At 38.3% G+C, this 15,398-nt stretch overlaps 1 protein-coding gene across 1 annotated transcript in view; it reads left to right on the top strand.

Moving 5' to 3' along the window:
* Positions 1–15,398, top strand: part of LOC135202625 (fibrinogen C domain-containing protein 1-B-like) — a 77,578-nt gene that overhangs the window by 35,822 nt on the left and 26,358 nt on the right. The window contains exons 2-3 of the mRNA XM_064232125.1: positions 1,553–1,731; positions 7,388–7,470. Of these exons, the coding sequence (XP_064088195.1) occupies positions 1,553–1,731; positions 7,388–7,470 (262 nt within the window). The remainder of the gene's footprint in view (positions 1–1,552; positions 1,732–7,387; positions 7,471–15,398) is intronic.

The following is a 15,398-nucleotide window of genomic DNA, read 5'->3' as shown; positions in this document are numbered from 1 at the left end:
ACTCAGCAATCTTGTGGGCTTCTTTTTCCCCTATTATTATTATTATTATTAATTTTTTTTATTCTTATTTAATTTATTATTATTTATCATTTATTTTTATTTTATTATTATTATTATTCACTATACTACTATCATTATATTATTTTATTATTATATTATTATTATATCTTATTATTATATATTTTATATTATTATTATTATTTATTATTTTCATCATACAAGGAGAACAAGCCCACCACAGGGGCCATATTGACTTAAAATTCAAGCTTCCTAAGAATATTATGTTGTTCATTAGAAAGAGAGAATTATGGATATGATTTAAAAGATATATTTGTCTTTAAGTTATTCTTACTGTTGAATGTTATAGGTCTTTTAATCTGTCTGAAATAAAGAAATACTAAAAAAAAAAAAATTAATACTCTTTATAGTATCGTTTACCAATTTGCTGCTTAATTTGGCAAAAAGTATTCAATATTAATGTCTCAACTGATATGAAACTTCTTTATATTATACTAGATGAATTTAATTTTACGTCCACAGGGAAAAAGATTGGTCCACAGAAACGGAGATTATTTAAAAGATAAGTGTTAACATTAAGAAATACGCCTAGTATCATGTCTTGAAATGCAGAAAAATTCCACAGTTATGTACGGGTACATATATTTGAAAATTAATCTCTACAGAGGGACTTCGGGAATCAGTTCCATTCCCATTTTTCAAGACTCGTACGGATTCCCGAAAACTTTCTCTAGAAATTTATTTGTAAATATATATGCATACATAACTGGACTTTTTTCTCGAATGTTAACGTTAGAATAACGAAGGTTATAAAAGCGCACGAATCAAAGCTCCCTTACTATAAATAACAGAGATTCTTGCTCATTTTAGCTGTGTGAAGTGATATAACCAACTGAAGAGAGAGATCGTAGCTACGTTAAGTATCTTTAACGGTTTCTCTAACAAAAAACACAACGTTAACGTTAATGAAATAGATGTTGTAATAGCGTATGCTTTAAAGATAGCTCTACAGACCTTGGTCATCAAGAATAGACGAACTTTGCGAATCTTTGGCTCTAAATTGACATAACCAATTGTAGAGAGAGAACAGCTAACCTTTAGTCCTCACCGTTCGACTGATGAACAGTCTCCCACAAGTACAAGCGACTATGCATTGCATCACGCCCCTAATACAGTTCAACTTGTATTTCAATATTTTACTTGCATTTTCATTTATTTATCAACTTTTCAATTTGTTTTTCCAGTAACTGATCTCCTCTTTCTGTATTTCCAATTACCATCTTCTTTCCAGTGAACACCAAAATATTCTTTGGAAGCTCCTTGAATATCAAGTCAATGGCCCCTGTGGTGGGCTTGATCCATATGACTAGGGTTCACCCTTGAATAATAATAATAACAATAATGATAATAATAATAATGTAAAGCACCTATAACGATCCCTCTTACTAAAACATAGAAGAAGAAGACGAGGAAGAAGAAGAGAAATAAATAACAACTATTCCATTCGTCCCAACAGATAACAAGCCTGAAGGAGACTGCGAGATGCGGTTGGTCTTATTATCATTGTCCTGCCTACTGTGGGTCGCCTCTTCTTCAGTGGCGCAGGAACTAGACCCGCCAGAAACGGAGGCCGAAGTGAAACCCAGAGAGAGAGGAAGAGGAAAGGGGAAGGGAAGGAACAGAGACATGAGACCTCTCATCAGACCAAGACAGGTAAAAAGGAAAATGTGGAAACGAAAAATGGGATAATATAAGTTAATTCTTCTATAAGGGGACCCTCTAGAGCAAAATTAGGACAGCTTCAAAAACCTCTGTTGCCAGTACTTTTCCTCAAGCTATATCTCCTCACCCTAATTTCTAGGTCTCTATCTATTAAAGTAAAGAGAGAGAGAGAGAGAGGAAAAAAAAGTAACTTCGGCGCACTCGAGTTTTCTGTACAGCTTATATTGCTGTATGAAACTCTCAGTCATAGCCCATGAAACTATAAGCCACGGTCCATGAACCTTTCAGCCACGACCAGGAGGTGGCCTGTGTTCTTAGCACATATAGCGGTGCCAGACGCACGATCATGGCTAACTTTAACCTTAATTAAATAAAATAAAAACTGCTGAGGCTAGAGGGCTGCAATTTGGTAAGTTTGATGCATGTAGGGTGGATGATCAACATATCAATTTGCAGCCCTCTAGCCTCAGTACTTTTTTAAGACCTGGCGGCGGACAGAAAAAGTGAGTATGGACAGACAAATTGCTATCTCAATAGTTTTCTTTTACAGAAATTAAGTAAATATTTCTATATAGGGTAAAATCAGGACATTGAATCGTAAATCTTTTTTTTTTTTTTTACATTTTTCCTCAAGCTCTCTCTCCCCAACCCCTCTGATTTCTAAGTCTCTATGACCTATTAAATAATGGTCTTTTTCCTTATACTTGTCCTTATATATGCTCTCAGACGCGCACACGTGCACTCATGCAAGTAAATAAGTACGCATTTATACCGGGTTGTTGTTCCAAATAATCATTTTTACTTGCCAATATTTCCGGGTTTTAAACTTGGTACTGAATGATATTTCCAGTATAAAGTAAGGTATATACATCGGAGATTATAAGTAGATACGTGGATTATGAGAGAGAGAGAGAGAGAGAGAGAGAGAGCCAGCATCTGTCTCTGTAATCACTGTGGCCTCTTCAACTCATAACGTGTTTCACAATGCTTTTCATGTTGTGTCTAGTCTTTATGTTTTCATGTTTGTTTGTTTTTTTCACACAAAAAATAATAATAGTTGTAGTAGTAACAAGGAGGAGGAGGAGGCAGGAGGCAACCCGGAACCCTACACTATAAATACCACCCAGTCGAATAGGATGACAGATATACATAAAAATCTATATAATGGCATTGTAAGTATGAACAAGTGTGGCTATTATGCTAATAATAATAATAATAAACATTTTAATTCTGAATAAGTGCAACTGTTTTAATAATAGTAATAACAGCATATAAAGTATGAATACGTGTGACTTATGCTAATAATAATAATAATAATAACATTTTAATTCTGAATAAGTGCAACTGTTTTCATAATTGTAATAACAGCATATAAAGTATGAATACGTGTGACTTATGCTAATAATAATAATAATAATAATAATAATAATAATAATAATAATAATAATAATAATAATAATAATAATAATAATGATAATAATAATTACGAATAAGTGCGACTGATTAATAATACTAAAAGCATTTAAAGTCTGAATAAGTGTGATTGACATGCTAATGTTTAAAACCATACGCTGCGTACAAATTTTGCATAAGTAATATGCGACCATTCAAGCCGAAATTTAGTCATTGATATTCTTACATAATAAACAAACATTCTCTTCATTAGGCATGAAGCCATTTTTAATGCCCTGTTTCCGGGATAATCTATGACCTAGATAATTTTTTTTATAGTTATTAGAGCCTTCTAGTTACGTTTTAATTTGTTCTGAAATTTGGAATCGACTAGGCAGTGAAATTTTCATTTTTAGGGGCTTTGTTAATACAGACAGATATAACTGCATCTCCGTGCAAATGATTTTAGTTTAGGATACAATACGAGGCAAGTTCTTTTACGCGAAGAAAAGAGAAGCTCTACAGATCTTGGAAAAGGGAGTATATCATAATTCAGTTATACAATAACGTCTCCAGAATATAGAGAACAAAGACTTGTATTGACACCCAACTGAATCGTACTGTAGAGAACGAGCCTTGTACTTGCCTACAAAATACAAAGATTCTTTACTGTCACCTAACTGAATCTGTGCCGTAGAGCCTTGTATGCATCATCTTACAGCAACTTTTGCAAGCAGCATCCAAGGTAATATCTGTAGAGAAGATAGGCAGCTTGAAATGATGACTGGATGGGGGAAAATAATTTAAAACACGTTTTAATAACAGAAAAATAACGAAAGAGGAACTTCTATCTAACTCGATAACAGAGAGATTTGTCCCGGATAGAACTAGATTGAGAAACAGACTTGTTCAAGTTAATCTATCTTAATCTGAGAGATTAAATAAGATATCTGGATGGCCGCAGCCTCTAAAACTGGAGGTTTAATCTTGGATAGAGCTCGATCAGGTGTTCTGAAGTGAGCTGACTTTGTTTATGATAATTCATCTTAATCCTAGGTCTTAACAAAGAGATCTGGATGGACACGGGTAAGAGATTTGGTTGAAGATGTTTTGATATGTCCGCACTAAACAGTATCATATTTCGAATGTCTTCGCTGCAAAGTTGAATGAACAAGCGTTTCAGAGAGAGAGAGAGAGAGAGAGAGAGAGAGAGAGAGAGAGAGAGAGAGAGTCAAGGCCTCTGCAAGTGAATGAGTGGAGGAAGAGTGAAGGGTCTTTGAAGGTCATTTAAGAGGAGAAAAGAATAACAAAAAGAAAAGAACGAGAAAAAGGGAATAAATAAAACACAGATGAACACGAAAAAAACCTTTTCTATCTGAGGAGAAAGAATTATTCGTTTTAAAGGAGCTGAAGAAGTATCATAGACTAGAATATTTCTCCTTTATATACATGAAAATAACGAGCATTCAAACAAATGACAATCAACCCTGTCTAGTGTGAGGGAAGAAGAAGTATATATGACAGTGTTTGGTGGGGATTATCAAGGCCAAATTTATATAGTTGGTTCATAGATCAAGTTATGAAAGTGTGGGGTGCTTAATATGGACCATTTGAATTTTCTATTGCATGTTGATAAAGGAATGAGAGAGAGAGAGAGAGAGAGAGAGAGAGAGAGAGAGAGAGAGAGAGAGAGAGAGAGAGAGAGATGATATTAAGCGCAGTGTTATATATATATATATATATATAGATATATATATATATATATATATATTTTATATATAATACATACATATATATATAATAATATATATATGTATGTATGTATGTATGTATATATGTATGTATATTTACATATATATATATATATATATATATATATATATATATATATATATATATATATATGTATAAAACACTGCGCTGAATATCATCTCTCTCTCTCTCTCTCTCTCTCTCATTCCTTTATCAAGATGCAATAGAAAATTCAAATGGTCCATGTATATGGAATGTCGTTCTATTTTCATACATTTATTAAAGAGCTGACGTTTCACATCGCTTGATGCATTTTCTAGGTTGAAAAGGCGATTAAAAACAATAAATACTTGTATACATAATGTGAAAGGTATATATAAAATATTTTTCTCAACTTATTTGTACCTAAAACAGAACAGTTAAAAAATGAACAAAAAGGGGAAAAGACAAGTAACAGGAAAGGAGCACAGAACACCTATCCACGTTGGTAGCGAAGGCTAAAATAACGTAAAGAATAACATAAATGAAAAGGACACCGGATTAATAAACAAAAACATTAAGCAATAAACAGTTGTGTTGACGATGATTGGTTGTTGAGTGTTGAGTGGACAGTTTGATCATTATGGATTGCAAAGTAGTGAGTTCCTCTTCACTCCGCACTTTTCCCACAATTCTGAAGTCGTTGGAGTCTATATGTTGTGTTGTACCTATTTGAGCCCGATTCCTTATGTTGGATTGATCAGGGCTCAATAGTTTGCTTCCAGTTCTGTAGCTAACCCCCTGATGAGAACAAATTCGAACATTTAGTAGCATCCTGGTGCATTCAATATATATTGTGCCCAGACTACATCTGGGACAGGTATACATTGGATGCAAACAGAGGACCGACTCTATCCTTAGAATGGAATAATGATCCAATAGTTCGTGGGTTCTTCGGGATCAGCTTCAGATTCAACGCTGGTAATTCCTTATTAAATAAACTATTAGATTTTCTCCTAAATCTATTGCCATGTAGAAAGGGGAATTTTGCATATAGACGTAATCCAGGGGAAAATGTAATAGTTTATTTAATAAGGAATTACCAGCGTTGAATCTGAAGCTGAACCAACGAACTATTGGATCCTTATTCCATTCTAAGGATAGAGTCGGTCCTCTGTTTGCATCCAATGTGATCTACAAGTATACCTGTCCCAGATGTCGTCTGCGCTTAATATATATTGAATGCACCAGGATGCTACTAAAAGTTCGAATTTGTTCTAATCAGGGGTTATCTACAGAACTGGAAGCAAACTATTGAGCCCTGATCAATCCAACATAAGGAATCGTGCTCAAATAGGTACAACACAATACGTATATAGACGCCAACGACTTCAGAATTGTAGGAAAAGTGCGGAGTGAAGAGGAACTCACTACATTGCAATCCATAATGATCAAACTGTCCATTCAACACTCAACAACCAATCATCGTCAACACAACTGTTTAATTCTTAACGTTATTCTAGCCTTCGCTATCAACGTGGGTAGGTGTTCTGTGCTCCTTTCCTGTTACTTGTCTTTTCCCCTTTTTGTTCATTTTTTAACTGTTCCGTTTTAGGTACAAATAAGTTGAGAAAAATATTTTATACATACCTTTCACATTATGTATACAAGTATTTATTGTTTTTTTTTTTTACCGCATTTTCAACCTAGAAAATGCACCAAGCGATGTGAAATGTCGGCTCTTAAATAAATGTATAAAAATAGAACGACATTCCATGAACTCCCCATCGTGTATCATCCGAGCTGCTGTTCCTGTCTTCTGATATATATATACTATATATATATATTATATTATATATAAATATATATATATATATATACGTATTATATATTTATATATATAAATATATATATGTATGATATATATATAATATATATATATTTCTATCTATATATTATATATATCTATTGTTATTATATATCATGTTATGTATACCTCGTATACCTGTCTAGTCTCTCCTCTACATAATTCTAATACAGTAACAATTACAAATTCCTTTTAAAGTAACACGTAAAAGTACAGTATTCTAAGTACAAACATTAGCAAACACAAACCCACACTGAAATTACCTCAAATAAAACATAAACAAGAATCCAGTAAAATTCTTGTACAGCGACAACTCACGGTATTGGTTATGTGATATTAAACTAACGCCACCTGATCTCCTTAAATCTTATGTATATATATATATATATATATATATATATATAGATATATATATATATAGATATCTATATATATATTATATATATATATATTACATATATATATAATATATATAATTTTATATATATAGATCGATAGATAGATATATAGATAGGTATATATATATATATATATATATATATATATATATATATATATATATATTATACATATAATAAATAAAAATACATAGATTATATATATACATATCCTGCTGTTTCCAAACATATGATAAAAAATCACTGGGTTTATTTACAGGAAGTTGTGAACGCCTCGAGTCTGACCCTGGCAAATATGGAGGCAGTGATTTCCTTTCAATTCACACAGCTAGTCACAGTGAGGTCAGTATGTTGCTATTATTATTATTATTATTATTCAGAAGATGAACACTTATTCATATGGGACAAGCCCACCACTGGGGGCCAATGACTTGAAATTCAAGCTTCCAAAGATTATTGGTGTTCATTTGAAATAAGTATTAGAAGGGAATAAGAAATACCGAAAAAAGATATAAATTAGAAAAAAAATACGCCTTAATATACTTTGTATAATAATAATAATAATAATAATAATAATAATAATAATAATAATAAATACTTAGGAAGCAGACCCTCTCTCAAGCATACTTTATTAAAATACAATGGCTACTTCAGCAGCGTTACACTTGTAGAGATCTTCTCTATTTTGCGAATAGCGGCTTTTTCAGTGCTACTTAAACAGGCTAGTAGAGCGCCTTATAGAGGTCATGGTAAAAAAATACAGGGTCAAAATAGGTGTAATATAATATTTGAATTTTACAGATAAACTATTGATACCATAGTCATCAAAGTCATTAACGATTTTCTCTCTCTCTCTCTCTCTCTCTCTTAAAGCGAGCTTTCGTCTGGAGCTGCCAGACATCCTCGGGCTGGGAAGCTGAGGGTGGACTGATCTTGGTGCGTTTGTTGTTGGAGTATTAAGCTGGCTTTATGCCAGCACGGGCTTTAGCTAATGTAGCAGCCCGTAGGTCATTTGAATTATTTTTTAGATGCATTGGTGATTTAAGGATATGAGGCGATCTTTTTATTTATGATTTCTATGGAAATGTGCCAGGAGTGGAATGGTATGGTTTTCAAAGGTGAAAGGAAAAGTGAATAGGCAAGGTTACAAACCCCTTTAAACCCTAAGGTACCCATTAGTAGAAGATAAAGATCGATAGTAGCGAGTCCTGGCGAGTCAGAGATAGCCAGTAATGAAATCGAAAAATTTATAGTCGTAGAAAAACGGAAAAAAAAGCGCAACTCTATGGAGTTCAAGTACCATATTTCACTTTACGAAAAAAAAAAGCAGGGAGCGTCGATCGTTTAGCAATAGGGAACGACGAAGGAAAAACGAAATATTATCAGTTTTAGAAACAGGATAACAAAAATAAGCGACAGCTTAGCGGTAGTTAGAGTGACAGTTGAAATATTCGGTCGTTAGACGTGAGGCGGCCGAAAAAACGGAGGGGAAAGGAGGAGGATTGTTTAGTAAAAGAAAAGCAGTTAATGCTATAAACAGCACTTTTCATGTAGCGGCGATCTTTATGTTTGAGATCTGTATCTAAAATCTTCTAACAGGAGGTCATCTGGGAGACTGATCTCTAGGTCCAACAGAGCGTGGACGAGCTCAGAGAAGCAGCTGATGACCACTGTCACTGTCGTTATTGGAGATGGCTCTATTTAAAAATGCCTCAAACTCCTCGTAGGTCAGCAGGAACTTCCTGATCTGATATTCTCCTACGAGGAAGTATTCGTTACCGACGTTTGCAGTTCTATTTTCTTGTTTGCAGGTCTGAGTTTCGCTGTTTTACTTAGCTACAAACTCCCCTGTTTGTGTTCCTGCTTCTTTAAACAAAACAGGAGCTACAGTCGGTGTCTCGGTCTGCATTTCTTCTTCAACTGCGTCTTCTGTCTGGGTTCCTGCTTCGGCACGAGCAGGAATCGACGTCTTTGGCGATGCAGAGGTTAGGGGGGTAACCTGAGGGTTGGGGGAGTAGGGGGAGGAGGTAGAGGGGCGGGAGTTTGGCGATACGGAGAGGATGAGGGGGTGGGGATGTAGTGCCGGGATGGAGGAGGTTGGGAGGAAGGTTCGTTCTAGGATCGAACCTTGGGTTGCTGGGAGGTTTCCTGGTCGGTGATGGTAGCCGAGGTCTTGCAGGTGGAGGAGGGATGCCCTTCGCCTTCCAAATCCTCTGCAGTCTGACTGGGCATCCCTTAAACCAAGCATGATGTTGCTGGCTGCAGTTAGGGCATCGGGCAACTGTGTGGCCCTTTTCCTTGTACTTTTTCAAGCACACTTCTGTTTCATGCTTTGCACTACACACTCCACAGATGTGTTCTGCTTTACACTCGTTCTTGTGATGTCCAAACCTCTGACACTTGAAGCATCTCAGAGGCTCTGGTACGAAGGCTTCGGTCTCATATGTGCCTAGAATTCCAAGGCTGACCCTGGCCGGAATTTGGCCCTTGAAAGTAGCTTCGATCTTGAGAGTCTCCTGTCCATCTTTGGCAGTACATCTCTTGGCTTCCATGATGTTGGGAACCTCGAGAACTCTATCGATCGTGATGTTTTATTTGGGACTTTTACAAATCATCCCCTTGTTAATTTTTGTAGCAGGATCAAGTAGCAGGCATAGGTTGTCCTTCTTGAGTAGTTCAACAGCTTTCTGGTCCTTGGGAGTAATTATAAACTCCCCCCTTAAATTTGGTCTAGCTGTTGAAGGTTTTGCAAGCAGGATATTTTTTCTCAAGGGCCCTGACTGCAGCATAAGAAGTCTGGCCCTCGATAACAACAGCTTTGAACTTGGGAAGTGCCGGAAATTCTGTAAAACTCGCCGTATTCGGTGCTGATGTCGTAGGGAGCTGGTTGTTGTCTGTCGAAATCGGTAAAATCTTCTTCTGTTTCTTCTTTCTTACGGTGGCGAAGCCTTGCTCGTCCTCCCAAGGGGGCGGGTCCTCCCTGGGAGTACCGGGCGAAAGGGGTCTCTTAGAGGCCATACTTTTCAAAATTATAGGTTGAAAAATGACGAGAGTTACGTAACGCGCCTGTGCACGAAAATACGTAACCTGATCTTGGTGCGGTGTCCGTCCTCCTTATATCTGTGGTTGACAGCAGGGGGTCTGCCCCATGCTTGTCTCCTATTGGCTGGTGGCGGTGAGTCTTGTTTTCATTGGCTGCCTGAGCCAGGTCTCAAGCCACTTTCTTCGGGCCGATGGTTGCGTTGCAGCATATCCTGCAGCCGCCTGGACCCCCTAAGCGGCGCGGGGTAACATTGATGGGCGTTGCGCTACGCTGTGGGACGTCACGGCTACTTTGATTTCCATCGGCTGCAGGAGTACCTCGTTCGGGGGCGTTGTCATCCATAGAGTTGTCATGATCGGTGGTGTTATTGTTGGTGGCAGGTCTTCTCATACTCGTAGGGAGGAGAAATTCTTCCTGCGTCGTATTCAGAGTAGGTTTTATTTGCTGGATGAGTAGCGCCTCCAGCAGGCGCAACCTGACAGGGGCATCAAAGGGGCCTTCCCGATGATATTCGTGTTCTTTATGATGACATCTCGGGAGATGGCCTCGTGATGTTTGGTGCGGGCGTGATTCTTTATAGCCCCCTCTTGGGCGTGGCACGAGAGTCTCTTCGACAGTCGCATAGTAGTCATACCTACGTAGGCGCCGCTGCATTCGCGGACTGGGCATGTATACTGGTACACTACATGCGTCTGCTTCAGGGGCACCGTGGAGGAACGGGTCTTCGCCAGGATGCAGCAACCCCGCAGATATGGACGTTATATTGACGACATCTTTGTGCAAGTCGACGCCGAGGATGAGGTACTCCTGCAGCCGATGGAAATCAAAGTAGCCGTGACGTCCCACAGCGTAGCGCAACGCCCATCAATGTTACAGCGCCGCTTAGGAGGTCCAGGCGGCTGCAGGATATGCTGCAACGCAACCATCGGCCCGAAGAAAGTGGCTTGAGACCTGGCTCAGGCAGCCAATGAAAACAAGACTCACCGCCACCATCCAATAGGAGACAAGCATGGGGCAGACCCCCTGCTGTCAACCACAGATATAAGGAGGACGGACACCGCACCAAGATCAGTCCACCCTCAGCTTCCCAGCCCGAGGATGTCTGGCAGCTCCAGACGAAAGCTTGCTTTAAGAAAGAGAGAGAGAGAGAGAGAGAGAGAGAGAGAGAGAGAGAAAATCGTTAATGACTTTGATGACTGTGGTATTATAGTTTATCTGTAAAATTCAAATATATACACCTATTTTGACCCTGTATTTTACCATGACCTCTATAGGCGCTCTACTAACCTGTTTAAGTAGCACTGAAAAAGCCGCTATTCGCAAAATAGAGAAGAATCTCTACAAGTGTAACGCTGCTGAAGTAGCCATTACTTTTAATAAAATAATAATACTAATAATGATAATAATAATAATAATAATAATAATAAATAATAATAATAATAATAATAATAATAATAATAATAATAATAATAATAATAATGTGGCGCCGTGGAGGAGTGGGTTAGGTCGTCAACAGACTTAAGTCAAGTTAAGCAACATAGTGGCTGGTCAGTCGTTGGATGGGTGACCGCTCTCCTCGGCGTTGATTCCTTGGGAAAGGATCTTTACCATAATTTCCTCAGTCTACTCAGCTGTAAATGAGTACCTATCCCTGATGGGGTAGGGTCCAGCTATGGGTTAAATAGCAAAACTCAGCAATGATGGAAAGAAATGAAGGAATAAACGACAACGACGTAAATGGAACCTCTGGCAACAAGAGGAGCTTCGTCCGGCAACCAGGTATTCAACCCCAATTGAAGGGGAAGGACGGTCAGGTACTTGGTAGGGTCGTCATCCAGCAACTGATCACGCCACAACGACAATAATCAAGACAGCCTGAGATTGGAGCTACAGAGGCAAAAGGAAGAAACTGGACAAGAGAAGAAAATAAGGAAATATGGAGATGCTACATCAGAAGCAACCCGACGGAGAGAGGATATAGAAGAAGATTGGTCAACATCTGGAATGAGAGGAATAACACCCCTCAAACAGAGCAGAGGCTGGCAGACCAAGTAAGGAACATAAAGAAAAAGAACTGGCTCTCCCCAACAGAAGAAATGAAGAACTGGAAAGGGAATGTCACACGACAACGAGTTACACGAAGACGAACTGAGAGACGATGCCACAGAAGACGACAGGGAGGATGAGGTATCAAACAACGACACACGAAGAAACACCGACGAAGTAACAGAGAGGACGGAATGGGTAGAAAAGATTAGACAATGGATGGAGCCAGATACAGAGAAAATAAAGATCCCCTCCATGAAAGCCTACAACACCAAGAAATTAAGGGAGAAAACAAGTGAGGTCAATGAAATAATGGGCATAACACACACCACCAGTATCACAGAAACAAATAACTTGACATACGCAGGAGCAAGATTAGTAGCAGAACTGATGGGGATTCGAACACCAACACCACCAGCACAACCAACCCAACAGAAAACCAAAACAGCAACCTCCTTGGAAAAGGCGCCTGGAAAAGCAAATCATGGTGATGAGATCTGACTTGAGTAAACTGAAAGAGATGGCAGAAAAAAGGCTAAGAAGCAAGAAAACAAGGGAGGAACTCAACGAGAAATACAAAGTACAAGAGAGGGGACTAAACAACACAACAGAAGATGTAAAAAACAGAGGCTTAAGGCAAAGCACATAAGATCCAACGGTACATGAACAGGAATAAGGGATACCAACAGAACAAACTATTCGCAACCAACCAGAAAAGACTATACAGCCCAACTAAGATGGGGAAGACAACCACCCAGAAATTCCTGAAGCCGAACCAAGTAAGAGACTCTGGGAAAACATATGGAGCAATCCGGTATCACACAACAAACATGCAACATGGCTCCAGGAAGTCAAGGAAGAAGAAACAGGGAGAAATTTAAAACAAAAGATTCACAGATATCACGACAGACACAGTCAGACACCAACTAAAAAGAAAAATGCCAAACTGGAAAGCCCCAGGTCCCGATGAAGTCCATGGATACTGGCTCAAAAACTTCAAGGCCCTACACCCACGAATAGCAGAACAACTCCAGCATTGTATCTCAAATCACCAAGCACCCAAATGGATGACCACAGGAAGAACATCCTTAGTACAAAAAGACAAGAGTAAGGGAAATATAGCCAGTAACTACAGGCCTATCACCTGTCTACCAATAATGTGGAAGTTACTAACAGGTATCATCAGTGAAAGGCTATACAACTACCTAGAGGAGACAAACACCATCCCCCACCAACAGAAAGGCTGCAGAAGGAAGTGTAGGGGCACAAAAGACCAGCTCCTGATAGACAAAATGGTAATGAAGAACAGTAGGAGAAGGAAAACCAACCTAAGCATGGCATGGATAGACTATAAGAAAGCCTTCGACATGATACCACACAGGAAAGAATATACCACACAGGAAAGAATATATGCAGAGACTCAAGGCGATACTCAAGTCAAAACTCAACGGCGGAAATATGATAAAAGCCATAAACACATGGGCAGTGCCAGTAATCAGATACAGCGCAGGAATAGTGGAATGGACGAAGGCAGAACTCCGCAGCATAGATCAGAAAACCAGGAAACATATGACAATACACAAAGCACTACACCCAAGAGCAAATACGGACAGACTATACATAACACGAAAGGAAGGAGGGAGAGGACTACTAAGTATAGAGGACTGCGTAAACATCGAGAACAGAGCACTGGGGCAATATCTGAAAACCAGTGAAGACGAGTGGCTAAAGAGTGCATGGGAAGAAGGACTGATAAAAGTAGACGAAGACCCAGAAATATACAGAGACAGGAGAAAGACAGACAGAACAGAGGACTGGCACAACAAACCAATGCACGGACAATACATGAGACAGACTAAAGAACTAGCCAGCGATGACAATTGGCAATGGCTACAGAGGGGAGAGCTAAAGAAGGAAACTGAAGGAATGATAACAGCGGCACAATATCAGGCCCTAAGAACCAGGTATGTTCAAAGAACGATAGACGGAAATAACATCTCTCCCATATGTAGGAAGTGCAATACGAAAAATGAAACCATAAACCACATAGCAAGTGAATGCCCAGCACTTGCACAGAACCAGTACAAAAAGAGGCATGATTCAGTAGCAAAAGCCCTCCACTGGAGCCTGTGCAAGAAACATCAGCTACCTTGCAGTAATAAGTGGTACGAGCACCAACCTGAAGGAGTGATAGAAAACGATCAGGCAAAGATCCTCTGGGACTATGGTATCAGAACGGATAGGGTGATACGTGCAAACAGACCAGACGTGACGTTGATTGACAAAGTCAAGAAGAAAGTATCACTCATTGATGTCGCAATACCATGGGACACCAGAGTTGAAGAGAAAGAGAGGGAAAAAATGGATAAGTATCAAGATCTGAAAATAGAAATAAGAAGGATATGGGATATACCAGTGGAAATCGTACCCATAATCATAGGAGCACTAGGCACGATCCCAAGATCCCTGAAAAGGAATCTAGAAAAACTAGAGGCTGAAGTAGCTCCAGGACTCATGCAGAAGAGTGTCATCCTAGAACGGCACACATAGTAAGAAAAGTGATGGACCTCCTAGGAGGCAGGATGCAACCCGGAACCCCACACTATAAAATACCACCCAGTCGAATTGGAGGACTGTGATAGAGCAAAAAAAAAAAAAAATAATAATAAATAAAATAATGATAATAATAATATTACTCTTATTGTTATTATTCAGAAGATGAGCCCTTATTAATATGGAACAAGCTCACCACAGAGCTCATCGACTTAAAATTGAAGCTTCCAAAGAATTTACAGTGTTCATTAGCAAGAAGTATCAGAGAGTGAAAGGAAATACAGAAAATAAGAGATAAGTTATTAGAAAAGAACAAACAGATCAACAAAATGAATAAATAGGCAAAAATGTAAGTAAACTATTAAAATTCAAGGAGAATCGTATCAGTGGAGTAATAAATTTTGTTTTCTTTTGGCAAAAAATTTTTTTTTTGCATAGGTTAATTTCCTTGTGACTGGAATTAATTATCCTGGATTCTTATAGTTGATAAGTGTTGGCTTCGCAGCTCGCTGGAAACCAAATTTTGAAATCTTGTTAATTCTCTTTTTTTTCAGTGAAATTCTATAGATTTAGCCATCTGATATACATGTATCAAAACACACGAATTTACCATACACTGGTATATAAG

Source organism: Macrobrachium nipponense, chromosome 24, assembly GCF_015104395.2.
Source record: "Macrobrachium nipponense isolate FS-2020 chromosome 24, ASM1510439v2, whole genome shotgun sequence".
NCBI lineage: Eukaryota > Metazoa > Arthropoda > Malacostraca > Decapoda > Palaemonidae > Macrobrachium > Macrobrachium nipponense.
This window is presented reverse-complemented; position numbering and strand designations above follow the sequence as displayed.